This window comes from Hyperolius riggenbachi, chromosome 7 (assembly GCF_040937935.1).
Source record: "Hyperolius riggenbachi isolate aHypRig1 chromosome 7, aHypRig1.pri, whole genome shotgun sequence".
Lineage (NCBI taxonomy): Eukaryota > Metazoa > Chordata > Amphibia > Anura > Hyperoliidae > Hyperolius > Hyperolius riggenbachi.
The window spans coordinates 298,974,942-299,002,701 of record NC_090652.1 but is presented as its reverse complement, the minus strand read 5'-3'; the positions used below and the strand labels follow the sequence as shown (position 1 = coordinate 299,002,701).

At 47.3% G+C, this 27,760-nt stretch overlaps 1 protein-coding gene across 1 annotated transcript; it reads right to left on the bottom strand.

Annotated features, from left to right (window-relative positions):
* Positions 1–684: 684 nt before the first annotated feature.
* LOC137525886 (sterol 26-hydroxylase, mitochondrial-like) lies at positions 685–27,760 on the bottom strand. The gene is made up of 8 exons (XM_068247105.1): positions 27,573–27,760; positions 23,669–23,868; positions 18,894–19,091; positions 16,004–16,167; positions 11,748–11,914; positions 9,180–9,261; positions 2,315–2,515; positions 685–1,723 (listed from the first exon to the last, which is right to left on the bottom strand). Exons 1-8 carry the CDS (start codon positions 27,737–27,739, stop codon positions 1,592–1,594), a joined length of 1,311 nt encoding a protein of 436 aa, XP_068103206.1. The 5' UTR covers positions 27,740–27,760; the 3' UTR covers positions 685–1,591.

Below are 27,760 nucleotides of genomic sequence, written 5' to 3'. Positions count from 1 at the left end.
CCTTATCGTGGTGGAAGGGTCCAGTATGGAACACTAGGCATGCAAATTGTTTTTGGAAGCTAACATCCTTCATTAATGTTAATTTGGTGTATCTGTTTTGAATGCAAGATGTATACCGTGCTTATAATTGTATACCTTGCTTGTATACTGGATAGTGTAATGGTTGTAGTGTAATGGATGTATAGCCTGCTTATATACTGTGGCTGGATAGTGTAATGGTTAAGGCCTCTGCCTCTGACACAGGAGACCAGGGTTCAAATCTCGGCTCTGCCTGTTCAGTAAGCCAGCACCTATTCAGTAGGAGACCTTAGGCAAGTCTTCCTAACACTGCTACTGCCTACTGAGTGCGCTCTAGTGGCTGCATTGCAAGCGCTTTGAGTCTGACAGGAGAAAGGCGCTATACAAATACTGCAATTATTATTATTATAATTAGGCTTTGCACACCCTATGCTGTTAGGGTTAGTTCACCTTCATCCCTGACTCGGAGGGCAAAATCTCACTATTTGCGCTTGTGAATGATTCCCGTTCAATAGAACAAGAATCACAGCGCGTAGCAGTTGCGATCAATCACTAACGTAGCAGTTGCGATCAATCACTAACGTGCAGCGCTTTGCTGCACGTTAGTGATTGATCGCAACTGCTACCGCTGTAGTGAGAATGTAGCCTTAGCCATTAGCAGCAGCGATCAGCAAAGGGCTGAAAAAGCGCCCATTATGAATCAGCCCTTACACATTTAGATGCAGCCTGTCTTGGGAAGCGCTGCCACCTCTCTCTGCTGTCTCATACATATAGATAGTAAAATGTAACATTACATGATCATGAGGAACAACTGTTGGCTTCACCAAGCTGAAGGTACTGTCCTATGGAGAGTGGAGAGGGCGACAGGCAGGAGGCTACTTGCAGTACCCAGAAACAAAGCCAATTAGCTGAAAAATTCCAACATGGTTCATTGGCTGTCGCTCGTGTTTTGATGGGTGCAGAAGATAGTGGATTCCGATTTAGAATAGGCTGAATGTGTGTACTCTCAAAATGTATAGGCAAGCATAAGACAGCAGTAAGACCAATAAATAAAAGGTCATTGGAAACCTCCAACCAGTTTGACCTCCTGTTATCCTCAGTGGTTTACTTTTATAACAGTGGAGAACAAGTTTCTCTTCCCCTTTAGATCAGAAATGCTATGTTTTGTGACATGGACTCTGTTCAGGGCCCTGGGACCTCTATCCCAGCGCTTGCAGGGCACAGATGGAAAATATTGTATTGCATTTGAAAAAGCAGTGGTCCTCGGTGTCCTCTGTTGTTTAAAGTGCTTTATAGACTGAAGTCCAAGAGGTAAGCTAGTGTCAAAGAAGAGCAAATTATTGTTGTGTTCAATAGCAGGATCACATTTTATCAGCAGATGGCAGTAAAGAGTAAACAGGAAGTGCTAGAGAATGCCCCTTTGGGGGGGGGGGGGGGGGGGTGGAACACAACATGGACAACTGAATAACATCTCTGGCTAAAGTGTGATGACATCTGAAGATTCTTCTATCCATTACATGTGGCCTTTGTGTTCAGGTCCAGAGTCTGTTTATGATAACATTACTCAGGACATTCAGCCTGACTCAGACTCAGGTCTCTCCAGAAACTGCAAGTTAATAGGCCGGCTCGGGGTCAGGACAATTCTGGCCATGGGGGTCACCTCTCCGCCTCGGGGGTCAGGCCTGACCTCATACTTCTTCATTATCTGTGGAACAAAGAAATGGAAGGAAACAAGATTGCGGTTACAATAGGACTCTGCTCCTCCTCTCTCCTGCTATACTCTGTGCTGCTGGAGGACTATGCTCCTTCCTCTCTCTACTCCTGATATTCTCTGAGCTGCTGGAGGACTCTGCTCCTTCCTCTCTCTACTCCTGATATTCTCTGTGCTGCTGGAGGACTCTGCTCCTTCCTCTCTCTACTCCTGATATTCTCTGTGCTGCTGGAGGACTATTCCTTCCACTATCTCTCCTCTCCTGATATACTCTGTGCGTCTGGGGGACTCTGCTCCTCCCACTATCTAACCCTCCTCTCCTGATATACTGTGTGCTGCTAGAGGCCTCTGCTCCTTCCTCTATCTCTCCTCTCCTTATATACTCTGTGCTGCTGGAGGACTCTGCTCCTTCCTCTATCTCTCCTCTCCTTATATACTCTGTGCTGCTGGAGGACTCTGCTCCTCCCTCTATCTAACTCACTCATCCTGATATACTCTGTGCTGCTGTTATGTAAACAACATTTTATATGCCACAGTAGTCCGACTCCCCTCTGTATCCATTATAACATTTTTCTTTTTATTTACCCGTGATAAGGCCAGATACATCTCCAGCTCCGCTATCCTCCGGCCGACACAAGCTCTGACCCCGTACCCAAATGGGATGGAGCTGAACGGGTTGTTCTTGATCTTGTTGTCGCGTAACCAGCGATGCGGGAGGAATTTGCTGGGCTCGGGGAAATTGTCCTCATCTCGGGAGATCTGGTAATGAGACAACGCAAACAGCGTCTGCAAGAAGAGAAAATTAAACACTAAAATTAAATGAGTAGAGGGCGGCATACTATAGGAGAAATTACAAGATTAGCTGCTTGTTTCAGGTGTGTGATTTAGACCCTACTGACCAGAAAGATCAGCAGGATAACTGGCAACAGGCAACTGGTATTGTTTACAGAGACTCTGAAGCCTCCTTTAATTCAGGTTTTTATTAAAAACCTCTTAAGTATGATTGCCCCAACTAAAACGCTGCATCCCCGCAGCTGTAATCTAACTAAATCCCCCCAAACTCCCCGGGGCACACTGCAGGGAGCGCTTCAGTGAGAGGCAGAGCTTTCAGCTGCAGCTCTGCCTCTACACACGTCCATCAGCGCGGATCGCCGCCTCCGCCCACCCCTCTGTCTTCCTTCACTGAGAGGGGCGGGGGAGAGGCGGAGATACGCGCTAATAGACACGTGGAGAGGCTGTTAAAATAAAATAACTTACTCAATGAGACTTCTCCAATAAGTGCCAAAAACGTAGAAATCTTTATTCACTTGTACAAGGACTTTCTAACAGCCAGCATGTAGAGTCTGTCTCTAACACAGGCCCTGCACAGCAGTAGAAAGTCCTCTCTCCTGGGTGCAGGGACCTTTTAAAGCCTAATTAATATGATAAAATATTCCTCCTTTTGGGCAGTTCTTTCTGGTAAAAGTCCAACCAGCATGTTCAGTTCTCCTTTTGGGTGGGGTTGCTTGTCTCCTCTTTGTCCTCCGTGAAAGTGAAAGTCAACTTTGGAGGAAGTCTTCTGAAATCAGTTCCTTGTTTCATTTCCTTCAAAGTCACCCCCACCTTCAGAAAACTGGCTCAGACTGCTTCTCAAAGAGTCGTTTCTTTTTTGTGCCTAGTACACCATGACACTGAGGGGGAAGGGAGGTGTTCTGGAATTTCACTGCAAAGGACATAGGAGACTGTGCACAGTAAATGATTCAAAAACATATATAACATATATTCAGTGATATTGTGATAACTCTTTAGGTAATAATAATCCTATTACTTAAAGTGTCACTCTAACACACTGGTCTGATTCTGTGCATGTGGTCCTTATAGCCACGTGAAGATATAAAGGATATGAAGGATATACATAAAGATTAACAGATTAATTATAAATTACCATAATTCTTTCCACAAGGCAGAGCTGCAGCTGAAAGCTATTCCTCTCACGGAGGCGCACAGGGCTGCAAAATCCACGACCAAGAAAGTTGTGGATTTTGCTAGGGGAGTTAGGGGGGGTTTAGTTAGATTACAGCCGCAGGGATGCGGCGTTTTAGTTGGGGCAAACATACTTAAGAGGTTTTTGCAATAAAAACCCGAATTTGAGGAGGCTTCAGTGTCTCTTTAACTACTTACTGCACCAGGTGTAGTATAATCACGCCCTGGGAAACTTCACCTGAAGTCCCAGGGCCCGCAAAAGTTAGTCAATGGGAGCGGGTGCCCGCTGCCTGCTCCCGTGCGTGTTACTGTTACTGCCGGTTAGCGGGGACTTGAACATGCCCATGCTTTCCGATTCATTAATCTAAGTCCCCGATTCAATGAATGCCGGCGTCTATGAGATGCCTGCATTCATTATATCTTCCTGTTGATACTGTGCACGCATTACATCCGATTCACGTCCTTATGTACACGATTTAGAAGTAATGACTGAGGACATCTTGTGGCCAAATAGTAAAACTACATAAAAAACATTTTATTCAATAAAATTACCTACATTTACATCTAAAATTAACTATTTCCCTCCCACACTCCCCAATTTGTACCCATCCAATATATATACATAAAAAATTTTTCACATTAAAAAAAATACATAAATAGCTGCATTAGGGACTGAACTTTTTTATTTCTATCTATTTCCAAATAAAATATTGCCGCCATACATTGTACTAGGGAGATATTTTAAACGTTGCAATAACCGGGACAAATTTGCAAATAAAATGTGTGGGTTTTATCTACAGTAGAAAGTTTTATTTTAACACTAATGGCCGAAAACTGAAAAATAATGAATTTGTTTCCATATTTTTCTTATTATTCAAATTAAAATGTGTTTAGAATAAAATTATGGTGATGGGTGATGGTATAACAGACTGATGTATAAGGAGAGAAAGTTACACCGTGGCGTTAAAGAGAACCTGAACTGAAAATAAAAAGTCAAAATAACTATACACAGGTCATACTTACCTCCTGTGTAGTCTACTACTCAATCTCTTTCTCCTCTCCTGCGTCCCATTTGTCCTCTGTGATCAATGAAATTTTCCGTTCTCCGTTTTAAAAATGGCCATTACCCCATAACCGCTTCCTGGTCAGCACACTGTTAAACTGTAATATCACTCACTTGAGCCATAGGTAAACATGGACATTACCTTGCACATTCAGTTGTAACTGACAGCTGCTGATATATAACTGACAGTAACTGGTATATTTCAGTTCTGACAAAATATTGTCAGAACTGGAAGGAATCACTGTAAGAAGAAAATGGTGAGCTTCTGAGAGGAAATTATGGTAAGGTTAGTATGTAATATTCATTTGCAGCTACATCATGTTTTTATTTTAAATAATTTTACTCGCTTCAGGTTCCCTTTAAGGTTTTTTTACTGTCTGTGGCTTGGCAGCTATAACTTATGGTGAGGACCTGTGAGACCCTGTTTCTGGTGTATGCACAAGGAGGGGATACCCAACATTGGGATTGTGGGAAGAGCGGTGATTGTTATGTGGTTGTTGTTGCTGTCTGTGATCTGGCAGCTATAGTACACGGTGAGGACCTGTGATACCCCGATATCTGGTGGATGGATACACAAGTGATTGTGTGACACTCGGGTGGCTTTCAATAAGAGATAGTTATATCAATACAGTATCACACTATGGTTCTTTCCTTTTTCTCTTTTTCTTGAGTGATATCACAACGGAATACGAAGTTGCTACATGAGAGCGCAGTATTGTTGGAAGAAATTATACAATGGGCTTGATTCACAAAGCAACTGTTACCACGCTGTGAAAAGTGCTTCGCGCAAAATTTATCGTGAAAACTGTTGCCGCGCGCAAAAATTTGCATTCACATTAACACGAATTTGTGCATGAACGTTCCACGAATGCGCAAATGCGAATTTTTGTGCGCGAAAAACGGGTTAAAACGCACGCAAAGCATTTTTTACAGTCGTGATAACAGTTATCACTGCTTTGTGAATCAAGCCCAATATGTTTCAAACTGGCACAGTGTGCATGTGCAGCAGAGGGCTCACATCCCTGTTGCCCTGGTGATGTGTATACAGTTGATCTGCCGGGCAGTGCAAGTGTCTGACATGTCTTCAGCTTCTCTTGGGTTTCAGCAATTTCCCCGAGAGCCAGACAGGAGAAATACCAACTAACAGTTTGTACAATTAGTTAGCTGACTTGGGGGTTGATTCACTTTGTAGGACGAGATATCCACACTTTGGTCCAATAGGCTGCCTGGCAAGTGACAGACAGCCTATTGGGCCAATCAAAGTGCAGGGATCTCGTCCTACAAAGTCACTGGACCTGACGGGATCCAGAGTGGAACAATTGGAGCAGCTGTTAGTTTTGGGGGAGCACGAGTAAGTTAGTGGTGCACACTACAGCAGTAGCATGCCTACTTTGACAATTTTACTTGCACTGTCACACTAAGCTGCACTGAGCAGTGTAACTTAGTGAATCTACCCCCAACTGTGAGCCAGATGTAGCCATCAAAAGAGCCACATCTGGCTCCCGAGCCATAGGTTCCCCTACCCCTGATCTAAAGGGTCATCCCTCTATAGTCATGTGATTTTGACTTGGCTAAAACCATAGCTCCTGATCATTTGGACAGAAATCTAAAATATGTACATTATTCTCCTGGACATCATTGGCATCCCTCAAATAATCTCCCTCATCTGACCTCTGTTTTAACTGCAAAAAGCTCAAAGACAATTCCTACACTGTGATGCTACCTGGATATCCTCCCACCTCCTGTCCTTTAAAGAGCCAAACACCATGTCTGAACAGCCAATGTTGCTTAAATGTCAAAGAAAGATTAAAGGGACCCTGACCTCAAAAAATAAACAAAATTGGTACTTACCTGGGGCTTTCTGCAGCCCACCGTAGGTCGGGAGGTCCCTCTGCGTCCTCCTGGCTCTTCTCCCGGGCCCTCCGCCGCATACCACACAGACGATACCCATGCTAGGTGTCGGGCTCCCACTTCCTGAACTGGGACGCTCTTCGTCATCACGTCGGCCGCTGCGCGTCATCATGGTGGCCGGAATGACAGTACTGCGCATGCCCGGTTAAATCGTGCATGCGCAGTGCTGTGACGCCGGCCTCCGTGATGACGAAGAGTGTCCCAGTTCAGCCGGCCCGGGTGTCCCCGGTGTGGTATGCGGCGGAGGGACCGGGAGGAGCCAGGACCACGCCAGGGGACCTCTCGACCTACGGTGGGCTGCAGAAAGCCCCAGGTAAGTACCAATTTTGTTTTATTTTTAGAGCTCTGAGTCCCTTTAAGGAGAAACTATTTCTGGCGACCAGGGGCACCGCTGGGCACAAGCAACCCAAGTAACCGCTTGGGTCCTCACCCACAGCCATATCTCCCAACTTTTAGAGTCAGGAGAAGGACGCCAAGACCCGCCCCAGCCACACCTTTAGCCATATCTCAGTTTTACATACGGAACCCTCACCAATAACGTTCCCTGGTGTCTAATGGTTTCCCCCTCCCCATATAACTTCCCTGCTGCCCATCCCCATATGGCTTCTCTGATGGCCTAGCCCACCCTCCCCCCCCAATACAGCGTCCTTGGTGTCTAGTGCTCTCTCCCGTCCCTCCCCAATAAAGCTTCCCTGGTGGTCTAGTGGTTTCCCCCTCCCTCCCCAACTTACTGTATCTTCCCTGGTGGTCTAGTGGTTTCCCCCTCCATCCCCAACTTACTGTATCTTCCCTAGTGTCTAGTGGCTTCCCCCTCCCTCTCTAACTTACTGTATCTTCCCTGGTGTCTAGTTGTTTCCCCCTCCCTCTCCAACTTACTGTATCTTCCCTGGTGTCTAGTGGTTTCCCGCTCCCTCCCCAACTTACTGTATCTTCCCTGGTGTCTAGTTGTTTCCCCCTCCCTCTCCAACTTACTGTATCTTCCCTGGTGTCTAGTGGTTTCCCGCTCCCTCCCCAACTTACTGTATCTTCCCTGGTGTCTAGTGGTTTCCCCCTACCTCCCCAACTTACTGCATCTTCCCTGGTGTCTAGTGGTTTCCCCCTCTCTCCCCAACTTACTGTATCTTCCCTAGTGTCTAGTGGTTTCCCCCTCCCTCCCCAACTTACTGTATCTTCCCTGGTGGTCTAGTGGTTTCCCCCTCTCTCCCCAACTTACTGTATCTTCACTGGTGTCTAGTGGTTTCCCCCTACCTCCCCAACTTACTGCATCTTCCCTGGTGTCTAGTGGTTTCCCCCTCTCTCCCCAACTTACTGTATCTTCCCTAGTGTCTAGTGGTTTCCCCCTCCCTCCCCAACTTACTGCATCTTCCCTGGTGTCTAGTGGTTTCCCCCTCTCTCCCCAACTTACTGTATCTTCCCTGGTGTCTAGTGGTTTCCACCTCCCTCCCCAACTTACTGTATCTTCCCTGGTGGTCTAGTGGTTTCCCCCTCTCTCCCCAACTTACTGTATCTTCCCTGGTGTCTAGTGGTTTCCCCCTCCCTCCCCAACTTACTGTATCTTCCCTGGTGTCTAGTGGTTTCCCCCTCCCTCCCCAACTTACTGTATCTTCCCTGGTGTCTAGTGGTGAAAGAGGTTTTCTTTGTGTCTGGTTACACCTGAATAAGTAGGGTTAAGAGACACGGAATTCCCTGCAGTAGCTCACAGCATCTCATTGAAGTACAAAAAGAGGGGGAGGAGTAATACAATCTGTCCACAGTCATAACACTAAAAATATAGAGAAACCGAGGGCCCAATATAGTGTAGTATGTTAAGCACAAGTGAGGTATAAATAATCAGTGAGAATAAATACTCACAAACATGGGTTACCACACAGGCAACCACTGTATAGGCAGGTGAGGAGATTAGACCTGTCCTCACTCAGGGATAAGAAGTCGCTCTCTGTAGATCAGGAAAAGGGGTAGATCACCCCTCCACCAGGAGTGGACACGGTATAGCAGTAGGAGAACAGAGGCGCCAGCAGAATAAAAATGGATAAAACCTTTAAAATTGCTTGGAGGAAGCGGTGGACTTACCTCCATAAAGCAGACACGAAAGACAGTCTGAACAGTAGTAATCACATTTATTAAACAGTACCCCAAGAGTGCAACGCGGTTCGCAGGCCAAGCCCGCTTCATCAGGCAATAAACGTGGGGACAAAACAGAAATAAGTCAATAGCATTCGTCAGTGAGGCGCTACACCTGCTATTGATGAATTTCTGTTTTGTCCCCACATTTATTGCCTGATGAAGCAGGCTTGGCCTGCGAAACGCGTTGCACTCTTGGGGTACTGTTTAATAAATGTGATTACTACTGTTCAGACAGTCTTTAGTGTCTGCTTTATGGAGGTAAGTCCACCGCTTCCTCCAAGCAAGTTTTAAAAGTTTTATCCACTTTTATCCTGCTGGCGCCTCTGTTCGCCTACTGCAACAGTCATAACACTGGGTGATCTGATACCCGCGCCGCTGGAATACACTTACGTCTTTTGGAAATCGATAGCCTCCAACGGTGATACTCTTCTCCGCAATCACTCTAGAATTCGTCGGCACAACTGGATACATCCTGCAAACAAACCATATAGGGGTTGATTCAAAACTTCTCTCACCTTATGTAGGTTTCACAATATCTATGTAAAACAGCACACAACATAAAAAAAGTGCCAACAAACAAGGCAAAGAGAGTGATATAGGAGATAAGTTAATCAGGAACAGTTTATTGGAGTCTAGTCTACTGGAGTGTGGAAAAGCATTTTCCAGAGGTGGCCGTTTCCCTGTACTTATCAATATAAGAGCTCGCTTCCACTAGGGGTGATTTGCTGTATTTCCCAACAAAAACAAAACAAAATCGGACAGCAAGAGGCGTAAAAGCGGGTCATGCTTTAGAATTCTGATGCGATCTCGTATCACTAAGTGCCGACAGTCTCGTAATACGAACAGCACAGTGGAAAAGGGCTCTTAGTCAATCGGGAGTGGCTGAATTTTCTGATCAAGTTTTATTTTATTTTTAAAGTTTTTACTATTTCATTGTCTCTGCTCAAGCCTCAATGACATGTATTGAAGTATGCCAGAGCTAAAATCTATAAATTATTGACCCTTTTTTATCTTTCCTGCTTTTAGAAGCCACTTTCTGCCAGAAAAGTGTTTTATGGCTGTAATTCCTTATCAGTGAGGGTTACGCTATAGTCCGACCCGGTCCCGTCTCCTGATTTTTAACTCTTTTCGGTGCATTAAAAATACAAGGAACACAGCCTAGTTATTTCTGTGCTAGGCACTGTACATACACGTCTATCATCATGTTCCATGTCACCTTGTTTATCCTTTAAGGCAAGAGAGTACTGCAGGGCCAGTTCTCCCACATGGGCAACCTGGGCAATTGCCCCACGGCCCCTGAATGCTACCAGGCTACCCTTCCCGGACTTGTGCTCCCCCTGCAAAGCGCTGCTCCATTGGTCCATGCTATCCATCTTCACCCCTGCTGGCCGTATCTTCTCAGTGTCCTGGCACACATTATTACATAACATGTGTAAGGTCACTGAGAAGAGATGCCCCTGCTTTGGTGGGATGTTTTCTTGAAGGCTTCACACCAAACTCAACGCCGGTTTATCTGTGTATCTAGTAAGTGCATTTGTTTTTGCGCTTTTTTTAATTTATTAAAAGTTATACACTACGGAGCGCTCCTCCTGCTTTTGTTTCTGTCTCTTCAGTCCACTTGCAGTCGAGTGTTGAGGAGTTGCTAGAGTGTGTTCATAAGGTCCTGTGAGATCTGCCTAATCCTTGAGCGGTAGCAGGGCAAGATTTCCCTTCTTTTGTGGAGCAGCAATTGACTTGGGGGCCTTGGGGGTAAATTTGCTGCTGTGGGAGGGGGCAAAGGGAGCTCAGGTTACTTCCCCCCTCCTCCCCCCCCGGGGGCCCCGCTGTAGCTTGAACTGGCTTTGAATGCCTGATGCTTATAAAGTGGTTTCACGTCACAGAAAATTCAGCTACAAGACTGACCTCTCAGGGTAGAAGCGAGTCACTCAGGGCATCAATGATGGGGACTATTTTCTGTGGCAGGGGTGTAGCTAAAGAGGGGAGCAGTAGTGATGACCGTAATCAGCTAATTACGATTACGCAAATTTTCCGCAATTACGCCCATACGTGGTTACGATTTGTACATTTAATTGATTTCGTATAGTCATTCGTAATTTTGCATAATTTTCGCATAATTTCTTGCCAACTTTAGCAGTATATAGCAAAGCCCCCATACATGCTATTGCTACCAACATTGCTACATGTGTTAAGGAGAATAGTGAGTACAAGTCAAAAAAAGAATTTTCCAAAAAGTCTGTGTAGTTTTTGAGAAAAGAGATTTTAAAAATGCAAAGAAAAAAAAATGGTTTTTAAACTCAAAATTTTTTTTTTTGCATTTTTGTACCCACTGTTTTGTGTTTAATGTATGTAGCAATTTTGGTAGCAATAACATGTATGGAGGCTTTCCTATTAACCACTAAAGTCACTCAGCACACAATTATGCGAAAAATTACACAAAACTATACAATTTTACTATTACATATGAAATTCATTACGATTTTCCCTGAAATCTCGCATTATGATTGTGTTGCATAATTGCAAATTTCGATATGCGAAATTTCAACCCACCACTGGGGAGCAGCAACCACGGGTGCAATGGGGCCCAGAGGTAAGAGAGGGGCCCCCAACTACTAAACCTTCCCACCGTCTGATACTCCAGATCACTGGTTTTCATGGCCCCACATGTTATGGGTGTGAAGATCCTGATGGCCATATTTGTTTTATGGCCCTTGTGAGCTGGGCTTCCGGGCTGTGAGGGTCACCAAGGGGAGGCAAGGCAAGGGTTCTGAACATTAAGGGGAACCCGTTCAAAGTTTTGCTAGGAGGCCCCATGATTTGCTCTCTATTTTCAGCCTCTTTCTTATGCAGCGGCCCCTCTTTCATGTCCAGGTGCCCCCGTAAGCTGCAGCTACCCAAGGCCCAGGCCTCTGAGGCCTCTCCAGAAATCCGGCCCTGATGGTGGACGGTAATGATTCTTACCGCAGTGTTTCCTTGATCACAGCTTTCAGCAGCGGCATCTTGGCGAGGTCCTCAGCGGTGGGTACTCCGTCTCCGGGGACAATGCTGGTCACCTCCTGGTACAGGGACTGCTGTGTGTCGGGGTCTCTGGCCAGGTGGTACAGCGCCCAAGATAGAGTGTTGGACGTCTGAAGGCAGAGAGGCGAGATCACATGATATTACGCAGACGGCAGCGCTCACAATCTAATCTGTAATATCACGTGTTACGTACACAGCAGGTATGAAGCTGCAAAACTGCCCAAAACACAGTCTAACATACATCAGCCACACACGAGAAATGCTGTATGGTATGAAACTATTTGTAGTAGTGTCAGGGCCGACCCTAGACTTTTTGCCGCCTGAGGCAAATTTTTTAAAAATTGTCACCGCCGCCCCTCCCCCCCCCCTCGGGGGGGGGGGGGGGGGGGGCGCTCGGGGGGGCCGCCGAGCTGGAGGGGTAGCTGGCAGGACGGGGGTATTGGGCCAGCGGCGGGGAGGGGGGTCGGACCCCCCTCTCCCTCGCCTGGGTCCCCCGTCCTCCGCTCCCCTCCAGCCTAAATAGAAGCAGCCGTATGTGTAAGAGGCACGGGCGGGGAGGACACTCACCTCTTCCCAGCGTGCGCTCCACTGACGTCACTTCCTGCAGCGTCCTGCAGGAAGTGATGTCAGTGGAGCGCACGCTGGAGCGAGGAGGAGGTGAGTGTCTCCCCGCCCGTGCCTCTTACACATACGGCTGCTTCTATTTAGGCTGGAGGGGAGCGGAGGACGGGGGACCCAGGCGAGGGAGGGGGGGGTCCGACCCCCCTCCCCGCCGCTGGCCCAATACCCCCGTCCTGCCAGCTACCCCTCCAGCTCGGCGGGCCGGCTCCCCGCACCCACGGACGGGCGGGTGCCGCCCCTGGAAATTTGCCGCCTGAGGCAAAAGTTTCACCCCGCCTCATGAGCGGGCCGGCCCTGAGTAGTGTTATGCATCATACAACAGGCATTTTCTGACACTCTTAAAGAGAGCTAAAACTAAAAACGACCTGATCCGGTAGCCGCTAAAACCGCCGCTCCTGAGGGCTGCAATGGACCACTTTCACTTTCATGACCTGTGGGTCATGACGCTGGAATGAGAGATTGAGTCTCTCATCCAGCATGCAGGGAGGCGGGGGGCATGGCCAGGGAGAGAAACCCTGCAGGAACGCCCCTGGTGGGCGTTTTGAACAGGAAAACCCTCTCCCACATGTTTACCTCCAAGATATCGACAAACATTAGTGGCAAAGAAAAGTCTCATGTTTTTATTTTCAGTTATATAGCTTTTTTTTCTCTTTAATAACATTGCATCATTCTCTCATATTTTCAGTTTAGTAACCACACTCTGTGTTTTAAGCTACAAAACAAAGCAGAAGTGATGAACCGTTGAACTATCCTGCAGTAAAATCTTTTCTAGAGCTGTCTCTCTCTCACTGTTTCTTGGCTGTTTAAAGGGAACCAGAGACAAAGCACCTTCATGTATTTTGCCATATAGATCAGTGGGAACATTAGAGAAAACCTTGCTTTCTGTTTTATTCTGCACTGCACAGCTTGCTTCTTAGCAGACCTGATAAAATCCCTGACTGAGCATTCAGTCTAGCTTTGCTATAATGACTCAGCTATAATAAATCCTGAGCAGAGCCAGCAGGGGGCAGGCTTGGACTTGAAAAGACATGAGAGAACACAGACTGAGCTATAAATATTCCTGAGCAAAGCCAGACTGAATGCTCAGTCGGGGATTTTATCAGGGATGATTAGAAGCAGGCTGAGCAGTGCAGAATGAAACAGAAAGCAAGGTAGGTGTTTTCTCTAATATTCCCACTGATATATATGGTAAAATCCATGAGGGTGCTTCGTCTCTGGTTCCCTTTAAAGCAGGGGTCTCAAACTCGCGGCCCGCGGGCCATTTGCGGCCCTCGTTACATTGATTTGCGGCCCGCGCCGGCAAGACACTGAAGCGAACTACTTTTGTTCGCTTCAGTGCTCCCATAGTTAATCCGCCTGTCCCCGCCGCAAAATGAGGGCTACAGAGCCCCCAATTCCCCCAGGGGGCAATTCGCCTGCATTTCCTGGAAGAGGCAGAGCCTTCAGCTTCAGCTCTGCCCCTCCTGACGTCAATCGCGGCGGATTGCCGCCTCTGCCCGCCCCTCTGTGAAGGAAGAGTGAGAGGGGCGGGCAGAGGCCTCGATCCGCCGCGATTGACGTCAGGAGGGGCAGAGCTGAAGCTGAAAGCTCTGCCCCTTCCAGGAAATGCCGGACAGATTGCCCCCCGGGGGAATTGGGGGCTCTGTAGCCAGGGGCAGTGCCACGCTGGGGCTTACCCAGGCTTCAGCTCCGGCTGGCGCATCATTAGCCCCTATTGAAGCCCCCCGGAAGCTCAGCTAGACAGCCAGGCAGAGGCAGGCAGGACTCGGAACTTAAGTCGGAACTCCGACGAGACAAGGTGGGTAGGTGGGTGGGTGTCCTCCTGACTCCTGTCCTGTAGCCAGCCAACTTCCAAATTGTTTTTTTGCCCTCCTGTGCTGAGCGGCCTAGCAGCACCAGCAGCAGGCACCACCACCAACCACCATCAGGCCTGCCTGACTCTGAGTGAGCACTCCCCTGGACTGGTAACGCTGTCTCTTATGTGCATTTACTGGTGAAACGCTGTCTGTCATGATGTGCATATACTTCATATTTTTTTTATGCAACTACATTAGTTAGCCCCGCCCACATGATGTCATGACCACGCCCATTTTGCGGCCCAGCCTCATCCTGACTTTGCCTCCTGCGCCCCCAGGTAAATTGAGTTTGAGACCCCTGCTTTAAAGGGACCCTGAACCCAATGTAAAAATGGAATCTGAACTTACCTGGGACTTCCTTCAGCCCCCCCGTAGCCTACGAGGGCCCTAGGTGTCCTCTATGTACCCTCCATTCTCCTGCTGGTGGGTCTGGTAGCGCGCGACTTCCCTGGGAGTCGTAAGCAACTGCGCATGGTGGCCTGTCCGCACGCATGGCTCGAACACACGCCCATTGCCGTAAACATCCTGTGCATGGGATGCGAAAGAATGAACCACGCTTGCACATATTTCTTACGGCAACATGGGCCACGCATACGCAGTTGCGCACGACTCCCAGCAAAGTCGCAAACTGCCAGAGCGGGAGAACGGAGGGGGCCCGGGTGATGGGGGGCTTGAGGAAGCCCCAGGTAAGTACAGATTCCATTTTTACATTGTGTTTAGGGTCCCTTTAAGTGCTTCAGAAAACAGGACTGTATTGCATTCAGTGGGTCCACAGTTCAGAGCTCTTTTGCATAGACAACTGCTTTTTTTTAACTCTTCCTGTACTGGAAAACATCAGGAGATCTTTTTCTTTGCTACTAATGTTCTATTTCTTAGCTGCACTGCACATGCAATTCATTATCTCACAAGTTTATTTTCACTTCAGGTTTGCTTTAAGTATCACTCTTTTCTTTCACTCTATGGTTCTTATTCAATTTTTTCCTCCGTTTTCTCCTAGGCGATAATTTGCCACCTTATCAATAAAATGCATTTTAAGCCACCAGCACTTATATTTTCTAGAACAAAAATATTTTTTACACCACTGGATGGTGCTATAGGACAAGAAATGCATTGTAAAGTGAACTTCATTTGTATGGTAGTTATTTTTCCTGCTAACCACCAGAGGGCAGCACATAATAAGATTATCCACTAAAGGTGGCCATACATCAGGTAATCTGGCAGCCGATTAACCATCCAATTTGGCAATTATGGAATCGGATGCAAATCGGTGCCGCCAAGAGCGTGCTTGATCGACTATGCAACCAATTTCGGTCCTGAAATTGGTTGAATGTACTGATTGACATGCTGCAAGATGTTGGGCCAACTTGCTTGATTGAGAGCACGATGAATGCAACGGAAACCCCCAGCCACTGGCCCCCATAGTGTACATTTACCCCCTGTGCCCCCCTTTGTCTGTACTCCTCTTCCGTGGTTCCCGGCGAGAGGTAAAGAGTTAATACAGGGGCACGGGGGAGGGGGGGGGGGAATAGTTGTAAACTAGTGGGGGCAGGCAATTGGCCGGTGGCAGGCAACAGATCCCTCTCCAATCAGGTTCAATCATAGAGAGATCTGTCTCTTGGTCAATCTGCTTCAACTGAACTTCTGGTCATTACTCAGAAAGACACTTCCTTGTCAAATTATTTTTTGAATACTGGGGCAGAATTTATTCTTAGTTTTTATTACCGTGTCCACTCCGGCCAACAGTAGCTCAGGTATGCTCCCGTACACCTCCTTATTGGTCAGTTTTCCGCTGGACAGCAGGTAGGTTAGGTACTCCCCCTGCACCTCCTCCCCGCGCTCCAAGCAAGCTTGTATCTTCTCCAGCTTCTGATCGATCAACTTGTTTCCTAAAGGATCAATTCAAAGACCTCAACATACTTACAGGTTTAGGTAGGTGGGCATAGGAGCCCCCAGTATAGGTAGCCAAGCATTGGCTCCTGCATTATAAGTAGCCTGGTACAGGCTCCCCAGTATAGGTAGCCAAGCATATGCGCCCCCAGTATAGGTAGGCAGGTACAGGCACCCCAGTATAGGTAGCCAGGCGTAGGTGCCCCCAATATAAATAGCCAGGAATAGGCGCCCCCAGTATAGGTAGCCAGGCATAGGCGCCCCCAGTATAGGTAGCCAGGCATAGGCGCCCCCAGTATAGGTAGCCAGGCATAGGCGCCCCCAGTATAGGTAGCCTGGCATAGGCGCCCCCAGTATAGGTAGCCAGGCATAGGCGCCCCCAGTATAGGTAGCCAGGCATAGGCGCCCCCAGTATAGGTAGCCAGGCATAGGCGCCCCCAGTATAGGTAGCCAAGCATAGGCTCCCGCATTATAAGTAGCCAGGTACAGGCTCCCCCAGTATAGGTAGCCAAGCATATGCGCCCCCAGTATAGGTAGGCAGGTACAGGCGCCCCCAGTATAGGTAGCCAAGTGTAGGTGCCCCCAATATAGGTAGCCAGGCATAGGCGCTATCAGTATAGGTAGCCACATATAGGTGCTCCAATATAGGTACCGTAGCTGGCTATAAGTGCACCCAGTATAGTTACATAGTTACATAGTTATTTTGGTTGAAAAAAGACATACGTCCATCGAGTTCAACCAGTATAAAGTACAACACCAGCCTGCTCCCTCACATATCCCTGTTGATCCAGAGGAAGGCGAAAAAACCCTTACAAGGCATGGTCCAATTAGCCCCTAAAGGGAAAAATTCCTTCCCGACTCCAGATGGCAATCAGATAAAATCCCTGGATCAACATCATTAGGCATTACCTAGTAATTGTAGTCATGGATGTCTTTCAACGCAAGGAAAGCATCTAAGCCCCCTTTAAATGCAGGTATAGAGTTTGCCATAACGACTTCCTGTGGCAATGCATTCCACATCTTAATCACTCTTACTGTAAAGAACCCTTTCCCAAATAAATGGCTAAAACGTTTTTCCTCCATGAGTCCTTTGAGAAGGCCTAGGGACAAAAAGCTCATCCGCCAAGCTATTATATTGCCCTCTGATGTATTTATACATGTTAATTAGATCCCGTCTTTTCTCTAGACTAAATAAACCCAGTTTATCTAACCTTTCTTGATAAGTGAGACCTTCCATCCCATGTATCAATTTTGTTGCTCGTCTCTGCACCTGCTCTAAAACTGCAATATCTTTTTTGTAATGTGGTGCGCAGAACTGAATTCCATATTCCAGATGTGGCCTTACTAGAGAGTTAAACAGGGGCAATATTATGCTAGCATCTCGAATTTTATTTCCCTTTTAATGCATCCCAAAATTTTGTTAGCTTTCGCTGCAGCTGCTTGGCATTGAGTACGATTATTTAACTTGTTGTCAATGAGTACTCCTAAGTCCTTTTCCAAGTTTGATGTCCCCAACTGTATCCCATTTATTTTGTATGGTGCTAGACCATTAGTACGTCCAAAATGCATGACTTTACATTTGTCAACATTGAATTTCATCTGCCATGTATGTGCCCATATAGCCATCCTATCCAGATCCTGTTGCAATATGACACTATCTTCCTGAGAGTTGATGATTCTGCACAATTTTGTATCATCTGCAAAAATAGCAACATTGCTCACTACTGCATCTACTAGGTCATTAATAAATAAATTGAAGAGCACTGGACCCAGAACAGACCCCTGTGGGACCCCACTGCTAACAGTCTCCCATTTTGAGTACGATCCATTGACCACAACTCTTTGTTTTCTGTCCATTAGCCAGTTCCCTATCCATGAACACAGACTCTTCCCCAGTCCTTGCATCCTCAACTTTTGCACCAGACTTTTGTGAGGAACAGTGTCGAAGGCCTTTGCAAAGTCCAAGTTTATCACATCTACAGCATTCCCAATATCCATATTAGCATTCACTACCTCATAAAAGCTGAGCATGTTAGTCAAACAGGACCTGTCTTTAGTAAACCCATGTTGATGCTGAGAAATAAGATTATTTTCTACTATGAAGTCATGTATAGTATCTCTTAGTAACCCCTCAAATAGTTTGCACACAACTGATGTTAAGCTTACAGGTCTATAATTTCCTGGATCAGATTTTTTGCCATTCTTAAATAATGGGAAAACGTGGGCTGTACGCCAATCCCCTGGGACTCTGCCAGTTGCAAGAGAGTCACAAAAGATAAGATAAAGGGGTTTATCTATAACTGAACTTAATTCCCTTAGGACCCGAGGTGAACTTAATTCCCTTAGCCACATATAGGTGCCCCAGCATAGGTTAGCCAGCTATAGGTGCTTCAAGCATCACTTAATTATTCCTCACCTTAGGTACACTTTAAACAATGAAATCTCTTTTTTTTTTTGTTTAAATTTTTTTTGCATACTCCCCATCAGGGCTTTATTGATTGGAGGGCAGCAAGAGATGGGGAAATGTTACTTCTGCTGTGGCCGGAGATCCCCTGCCTGTACCCACAGCGATATGCTCTTGTACATTGTGGCATTGAGCGATTACTGCAAGGAGGCATTATAGACAGGTTGGCACTGGCAAGTCTGTCACCCCTCTCAGTGTCAAGTGGGGTGCAGATCGCAAGACCCCCCCCCCCCCCCCCCCAGTGACGCCACTGATACTCACCAAATGCAAAGATGTTGTCCCAGTTCTCCAAGAACTTCCGGTAAAAGGGTAACAGATTTTGGGTCCAGACTGGCAGAATAGTCACAAATACACTATATTTCAGCATGGCTCCTATAGAGTTTATAAACTTCTGGGACTCTGGGGGGATGGTCTTCTCCAGGCAGCCAATACGGCTCTCAAACAGGATGTAGGAAATTCCTGAGAATGAAGAGAGGTGGAGATGTTGGCACTATATAAATCAAAAATAGTAATAATAATAATAACATACCTCCCAACTTTTTGAGATGAGAAAAAGGGACACTTAAGCCATGCCCCTGCCACACCCCTGGCCACGCCCTCACCATGCCTCTAGTTACGCATACTATAAAGATTTCATAAGAAAAATCTGTTGTTTTATAATTCAAACCACACTGGTGCTTTCTGTCCTGGTTCATTTTCCTTCACAGTAACATTTTAAAATTAGTAATATTCCAATTTAAGGTTGGGAATAAAGTTTAGAGTCATTCAAACACATTTTAAGTATAGAAATATATATACCGTATTTTTCGGACCATAAGACGCTCCGGACTATAAGACGCACCTAGATTTAGAGGACAAAAACTAAGGGAAAAAAAAAATCTGGTGCATTCATGGTGCAGGAGCATCTTATGGACCTCCCCTACATTATGTTCCCCTTGTGCCTTCCTTGTACCTCTTGTGTTCCCTGTGTCCAGTGACTCTCTGTGCCCACTGTCCCCCTGTGACCAGTGTCCCCCTGTGTCCAGTGTCCTTGTGTGTCTAGTGACTTCTGTGTTCAGTGACCCCTGTGTCCTCCTGTGTCCAGAGACCCCTGTGTCCCCCTGTGTCCAGTGACCCCTGTGTCCAGTGACCCCTGTGTCCCCCTGTGTCCAGTGACCCCTGTGTCCTCCAGTGTCTAGTGACTCCTGTGTCCAGTGACCCCTGTGTCCTCCAGTGTCTAGTGACCCCCTGTGTCCAGTGACTCCTGTGTCCAGTGACCCCTGTGTCCTCCAGTGTCTAGTGACTCCTGTGTCCAGTGACCCCTGTGTCCTCCAGTGTCTAGTGACTCCTGTGTCCAGTCAGGGACGGATCTAGACCGAGTTGCCCCAAGTTGCGCCTGGGGCAAGGTCAGGTTTTGGCGCCTAAACTGCCATTCCCCATCCACATTTTGCCGCCTTTTTAAGAATTCAACAAAATGCGCCTGGGGCAAGAGACCCGCTTGCCCCCCCCTAGATCAGTCCCTGTGTCCAGTGACCCCCTGTGTCCAGTGACCCCTGTGTCCTCCTGTGCCCAGAGACCCCTGTGTCCAGTGACCCCCTGTGTCCAGTGACCCCTGTGTCCCCCTGTGTCCAGTGACCCCTGTGTCCAGTGACCCCTGTGTCCCCCTGTGTCCAGTGACCCCTGTGTCCAGTGACCCCTGTGTCCTCCAGTGTCTAGTGACTCCTGTGTCCAGTGACCCCCTGTGTCCAGTGACCCCTGTGTCCTCCAGTGTCTAGTGACTCCTTTGTCCAGTGACCCCCTGTGTCCAGTGACCCCTGTGTCCTCCAGTGTCTAGTGACTCCTGTGTCCAGTGACTTCTGTGTCCTCCAGTGTCTAGTGACTCCTGTGTCCAGTGACCCCCTGTGTCCAGTGACCCCTGTGTCCTCCAGTGTCTAGTGACTCCTGTGTCCAGTGACCCCCTGCTCCAGTTCAAGGTTCCCCGTTCTCCCCACGTTCCAACCTGCATGAGTAATGAAAACGCGCCAGTGACGAATCACACAGTCACACTGCCGTTGTATACGCAGTACAACTACCAATCAGGCGGGGGGCGCTGCCCCAGACTGCCTATCACAGCGCTCACTGCCGGCGCAGATGCGTGCAGTAATTGGCCACAATGGTCCCACCCGCGAGACCATCACTTCCTGTAATGAAACGAGCAGGAAGCAGTGAGCACTGTGATAGGCGGTCCGTGGCAGCGCCCCCTGCCTGATTGGTAGTTGTACTGCGTATACAACGGCAGTGTAACTGTGTGATTGGTTGCTGGCGCCTCTTCATTACGCATGCAGGCTGGAACGTGGGGAGAACGGGGAACCTTGGAGCGGCAGGCATGTAGAAAGCGGCTTTGCAGTGGGTCCAGGCGGGGTGAAAGAGCTTTTCTGCCTCATATAGATCTGCTGACTCAATACACTTAAAGGTACCTGAAATGTCTCTGGCTGCAGTGTGGATTCCTGTCTGTCCAGATTCGCCCGCATTGGGCTTCCTGGTTCTTTTCCCGCACCACATACTGTGACATGGTATGCTGCAGGTAGCTGGCAGGCACATTCAAGTTGGTGCATTCGGACTATAAGACGCAGGAACTTTTTCTCCCCAATTTTAGGGGAGAAAAAGTGCGTCTTATAGTCCGAAAAATACGGTATTTACATAGAAAGAGGGACAAAGTCCTGAAAGAGGGACAAATGAGGAGGAAAGAGGGACAGAAGGACAGGGCTCCCAAAAAGGGACTGTCCCTCCGAAAAAGGGACAGTTGGGAGCTATGTAATAATAAAAAAAAAGCTTAAACGTTTACCTGAGACGATACAGATATTATGATACTTACCTAAGAAGAGCAAAAGAGTGGGGTAAGGAAGAGGGAGAGAGGCTTTAGGAACGGTTTCCATAAAAAGAAGAAAAAAATCCCAAATGTTTTAGGCCCATATACCAATGACCCTTCCCAACAGATAGTTCCTTGAATAAGGATGTTAAGATGGCCATACATCTAGCGATCCATCCGATTTAATAATTCTATTGAATCAATGAACATCAGTGATGCAGCAGGCATGTCCCTCTTCCCTCCTCATTTGTCCCTCTTTCAGGACTTTGTCCCTCTTTCTATGTAAATACTGTATATATACACTCACCTAAAGGATTATTAGGAACACCATACTAATACGGTGTTTGACCCACTTTCGCTTTCAGAACTGTCTTAAAATTTACATGGCATTGATTCAACAAGGTGCTGAAAGCATTCTTTAGAAATGTTGGCCCATATTGATAGGAAAGCATCTTGCAGTTGATGGAGATTTGTGGGATGCACATCCAGGGCACAAAGCTCCCGTTCCATCACATCCCAAAGATGCTCTATTGGGATCTGGTGACTGTGGGGGCCATTTTAGTACAGTGAACTCATTGTCATGAGAGAGAGAGAGAGAAGAGAGAGAGAGAGAGAGAGGAAGCCGCATGACGCCGCATCTGGTTATACGGATAGCAACTGGAAGTACCTGTTGGGGGGGATGCGAGGTGATGCGGCGATCGCCTCGAGTTCCTTTACGCTAGTGGAAACGGGCCCTTTAGGACAGCTGTGTCAAGAGGGACATGAAGACATTTGTTTTCTTTTAAACAATACCAGTTGCCTGACAGCCCTGCTGATCTTATGGATTGCTTTGTTTCTGGTGCGATTCAAACTCTGCTGCATGCAGCTAATTTTGTCAGATCTGACAATAATGTCAGAAGCACCTGATCTGCTGCATGCTTGTTCAGTGTCAGAGGCAGAGGATTAGCAGGACAGCCAGGCAACCAGTACAGCTTAACCACTTGCCGACCGCCCACTACCTATGGGCATCGGCAAGGTGGCACCCCCAGGAATGCGTAATGCCGATCACCGGCGGCACCTGGGGGACTAATTAGCCGGGGATCGCGCGCATTGATGCGTGCGCATCCGCCAGCATTAGGCTCCGCCCACCCGCGACAGCAACCCGCCGGTTTGTTAACCCCTGATCTGCCGCATAGAAAGTGTATAATACACTTTGTTATGTATACAAAGTGTATTATACAGGCTGCCTCCTCCCCTGGTGGTCCCAGTGATCGAGCGACCACCAGGGGAGGAGGCAGCCCTTGTAATAGTCACATAAGCACAATGATCCTGCCACCCCTGCCCCCTGATCGCCCACAGCACCCCTCAGACCCCCCTCTGATCACCCACTCAGACCACTGTTTGCACCCAATCACCCCCCTAATCACCCATCAATCACCCCCTGTCACTATCTTATATTTTAGATTAGGTCCTAAACTGCCCCCTGGGGGCTCCTGATCACCCACCACACCCTCAGATCCTCCCCAGACCCCCCCCCCCCTTGTGTACTGTATACATCTATTCTCCCCTGTAATCACCCACTGATCACTTGTCAATCACCCTCTCACCACCTGTCACTGCCACCCATCAGATCAAACCCTAACCTGCCCCTTGCGGGCACCTGATCACCCGCCCACACCCTCAGATCGCCCGCAGACCCGCCCTCAGATCACCTCCCAAGTGCATTGTTTACATCTGCTCTCCCCTCTAAATAAACCATCATTCTCCCCCTGTCACTGCTACCCATCAGATCAGACCCAAATCTGCCCCTTGCGGGCACCCAATCACCCGCCCACACCCTCAGATCGCCCTCAGACCCCCTCTGATCAACTCGCCAGTGCATTATTTACATCTGTTCTCCCCTCTAATCACCCACTTTTTAATTTTTTTGACAAAATTCATGTCTTTTTTGATGAATATAATAAAAACTAAAAATCACAGCAGCAATCAAATAGCACCAAAAAAAAAAGCTGTATTAGTGACAAGAAAAGGAGGTAAAATTCATTTAGATAGTAGGTTGTATGACCAAGCAATAAACCGTTAAAACTGCAGTGGTCTGAATGGAAAAAAAAAGTGTCTGGTCCTTAAGGGGTTTTAAGGCTGCAGTCCTTAAGTGGTTAAAAGAAAATAAATATGGCAGCCTCCATATCCCTCTCATTGCAGTTCCTTTTTAAGTGAAACACAGACTCACCTTCAAATGCAAATCGATACAGGACATTGGCAATGTCATTCACTGTGACTCCAGATGGTGTCTCTTTCCTGAGGTCGTCCAGCATGGTCAGGAAATCGGTCACCACCTCATTGACGGCCCCGGTATAGAGGACCGCCTCCGCTGGCTTCAGCATCCTCTGGTTCAGCACGGTGCGCAACTTGTGCCACTGGTGACCATCCCTATGGAAACAGGATGATATCCATTCTTACGCACAAACAGAACTATGAACCTGTCACAACTCCTGGCAAAGAATGTGACCCCCCATTCAGCCCCTGGACAACTGGGCCCATCTACAGGGCTGGTTCTAGACTTTTTGCCACTTGAGGCAAACTTGTGAGGATGCCGCCCCCCCCCATATGTAGTAATAATTGCCCCCAGTATAGGTAGCCTGGAGGGGGACCAGCAGGCACAGTGGTGGGAAGGGGGGATAACCCTCCTCACTTGGGGCTCCCCCATCCAGCTACTTGCACAGCATTTGTCAGGCAGCGGGGGAAGCAATGACTCACCTACTTTTGTGATCCAATGCTGCTTTCCACTGCTCGCGTCACTTCCTGCATCGCCGTCCACTTACAATACAGTGGGCGGCGATGCAGGAAGTGACGTCAGTGGAGCGCTCACTGGAACGGGGAAAAGGTGAGTCCTCCCCGCCCGTGCCTCTTACGATCTGGCAGCGGCTTCCTAATTACAGGCTGGAGGGGAGCGCAGATCGGGGGACCCAGGCGAGGGAGGGGGGGGTCCAACCCCCCTCCCCACCACTAGGCCCAATACCCCCGACCTGCTCGCTACCCCTCCGGCTTGGCAGCCGGCCGCCCTTAGAAGTTTGCCGCCTGAGGCAAATGTTTCACCCCGCCTCATGAGCGGGCCGGCCCTGACAGAACTGCTGTAACAATGTATCACCTGTCCATTACTTAAGGTGCGTACACACGCACGACAGCAGCCAACGACGGGTCCGTCGGCATCTCCCGCTGGGCGGATCATTCAGGAACAGCCTTATCAGTCCGCCGACAGTGCGTACACATGCACTACAGTCTGCTGAAAACCCGCCCAGCGGGAGATGCCGACGGACCCGTTGTTGGCTGCTGTTGTGCGTGTGTACGCACCTTTAGTATGAGCTCCTGCTACTGACACAGAACTGCTGTAACAATGTATCACCTGTTCATTCCTTAGTATGAGCTCCTGCTACTGACACAGAACTGCTGTAACAATGTATCACCTGTTCATTCCTTAGTATGAGCTCCTGCTACTGACACAGAACTGCTGTAACAATGTATCACCTGTTCATTACTTAGTATGAGCTCCTGCTACTGACACAGAACTGCTGTAACAATGTATCACCTGTTCATTACTTAGTATGAGCTCCTGCTACTGATACAGAACTGCTGTAACAATGTATCACCTGTTCATTACTTAGTATGAGCTCCTGCTACTGACACAGAACTGCTGTAACAATGTATCACCTGTTCATTACTTAGTATGAGCTCCTGCTACTGATACAGAACTGCTGTAACAATGTATCACCTGTTCATTACTTAGTATGAGCTCCTGCTACTGATACAGAACTGCTGTAACAATGTATCACCTGTTCATAATTAGTATGAGCTCCTGCTACTGACACAGAACTGCTGTAACAATGTATCACCTGTTCATTCCTTAGTATGAGCTCCTGCTACTGACACAGAACTGCTGTAACAATGTATCACCTGTTCATTCCTTAGTATGAGCTCCTGCTACTGACACAGAACTGCTGTAACAATGTATCATCTGTTCATTCCTTAGTATGAGCTCCTGCTACTGACACAGAACTGCTGTAACAATGTATCACCTGTTCATAATTAGTATGAGCTCCTGCTACTGACCTAGAACTGCTGTAACAATGTATCACCTGTTCATTCCTTAGTATGAGCTCCTGCTATATCACCTGTTCATAATTAGTATGAGCTCCTGCTACTGACACAGAACTGCTGTAACAATGTATCACCTGTTCATTCCGTAGTATGAGCTCCTGCTACTGACACAGAACTGCTGTAACAATGCATCACCTGTTCATTACTTAGTATGAGCTCCTGCTACTGACACAGAACTGCTGTAACAATGTATCACCTGTTCATTCCTTAGTATGAGCTCCTGCTACTGACACAGAACTGCTGTAACAATGTATCATCTGTTCATTCCTTAGTATGAGCTCCTGCTACTGACACAGAACTGCTGTAACAATGCATCACCTGTTCATAATTAGTATGAGCTCCTGCTACTGACACAGAACTGCTGTAACAATGTATCACCTGTTCATTCCTTAGTATGAGCTCCTGCTACTGACACAGAACTTCTGTAACAATGTATCACCTGTTCATTCCTTAGTATGAGCTCCTGCTACTGACACAGAACTGCTGTAACAATGTATCACCTGTTCATAATTAGTATGAGCTCCTGCTACTGACACAGAACTGCTGTAACAATGTATCACCTGTTCATTCCTTAGTATGAGCTCCTGCTACTGACACAGAACTTCTGTAACAATGTATCACCTGTTCATTCCTTAGTATGAGCTCCTGCTACTGACACAGAACTGCTGTAACAATGTATCACCTGTTCATTACTTAGTATGAGCTCCTGCTACTGACACAGAACTGCTGTAACAATGTATCACCTGTTCATTCCTTAGTATGAGCTCCTGCTACTGACACAGAACTGCTGTAACAATGTATCACCTGTTCATTCCTTAGTATGAGCTCCTGCTACTGACACAGAACTGCTGTAACAATGTATCACCTGTTTATTCCTTAGTATGAGCTCCTGCTACTGACACAGAACTTCTGTAACAATGCATCACCTGTTCATTCCTTAGTATGAGCTCCTGCTACTGACACAGAACTGCTGTAACAATGCATCACCTGTTCATTACTTAGTATGAGCTCCTGGTACTGACACAGAACTGCTGTAACAATGTATCACCTGTTCATTACTTAGTATGAGCTCCTGCTACTGACACAGAACTTCTGTAACAATGTATCACCTGTTCATTCCTTAGTATGAGCTCCTGCTACTGACACAGAACTGCTGTAACAATGTATCACCTGTTCATTCCTTAGTATGAGCTCCTGCTACTGACACAGAACTGCTGTAACAATGTATCACCTGTTCATTCCTTAGTATGAGCTCCTGCTACTGACACAGAACTGCTGTAACAATGTATCACCTGTTCATTACTTAGTATGAGCTCCTGCTACTGACACAGAACTGCTGTAACAATGTATCACCTGTTCATTCCTTAGTATGAGCTCCTGCTACTGACACAGAACTGCTGTAACAATGCATCACCTGTTCATTCCTTAGTATGAGCTCCTGCTACTGACACAGAACTGCTGTAACAATGTATCACCTGTTCATAATTAGTATGAGCTCCTGCTACTGACACAGAACTGCTGTAACAATGTATCACCTGTTCATTCCTTAGTATGAGCTCCTGCTACTGACACAGAACTGCTGTAACAATGTATCACCTGTTCATTCCTTAGTATGAGCTCCTGGTACTGACACAGAACTGCTGTAACAATGTATCACCTGTTCATTACTTAGTATGAGCTCCTGCTACTGACACAGAACTGCTGTAACAATGTATAACCTGTTCATTACTTAGTATGAGCTCCTGCTACTGACACAGAACTGCTGTAACAATGTATCACCTGTTATCCTTAGTATGAGCTCCTGCTACTGACACAGAACTGCTGTAACAATGCATCACCTGTTCATTACTTAGTATGAGCTCCTGCTACTGACACAGAACTGCTGTAACAATGCATCACCTGTTCATTACTTAGTATGAGCTCCTGCTACTGACACAGAACTGCTGTAACAATGTATCACCCACAAGGTATGAACTTACTCAATGAAAGGGCCATAGGACAAGTCTCGCAAGTTCCGGTGATCCTTCCAGAGTTTCATGTCAGCCCTTATTGGATATTTCCCCTCCTGCCTCAATAGAGACTCCACCAGGTCCACATCCGCTATGTTGACAACATTCGTATACATTCCATTGTCCGATTTCCACATCGGCCCATACTGCTTCTTGTA

Coding starts and splice junctions, on each gene's coding strand:
- LOC137525886 (XM_068247105.1), bottom strand. CDS start 27,739: ATGTGGAAATCGGACAATGGAATGTATACGAATGTTGTCAACATAGCG. Junction 16,168..18,893: donor GGACAACATCTTTGCATTTG/GTGAGTATCAGT, acceptor TTGATCCTTTAG/GAAACAAGTTGATCGATCAG. Junction 9,262..11,747: donor GTGATCAAGGAAACACTGCG/GTAAGAATCATT, acceptor GTTTGTTTGCAG/GATGTATCCAGTTGTGCCGA.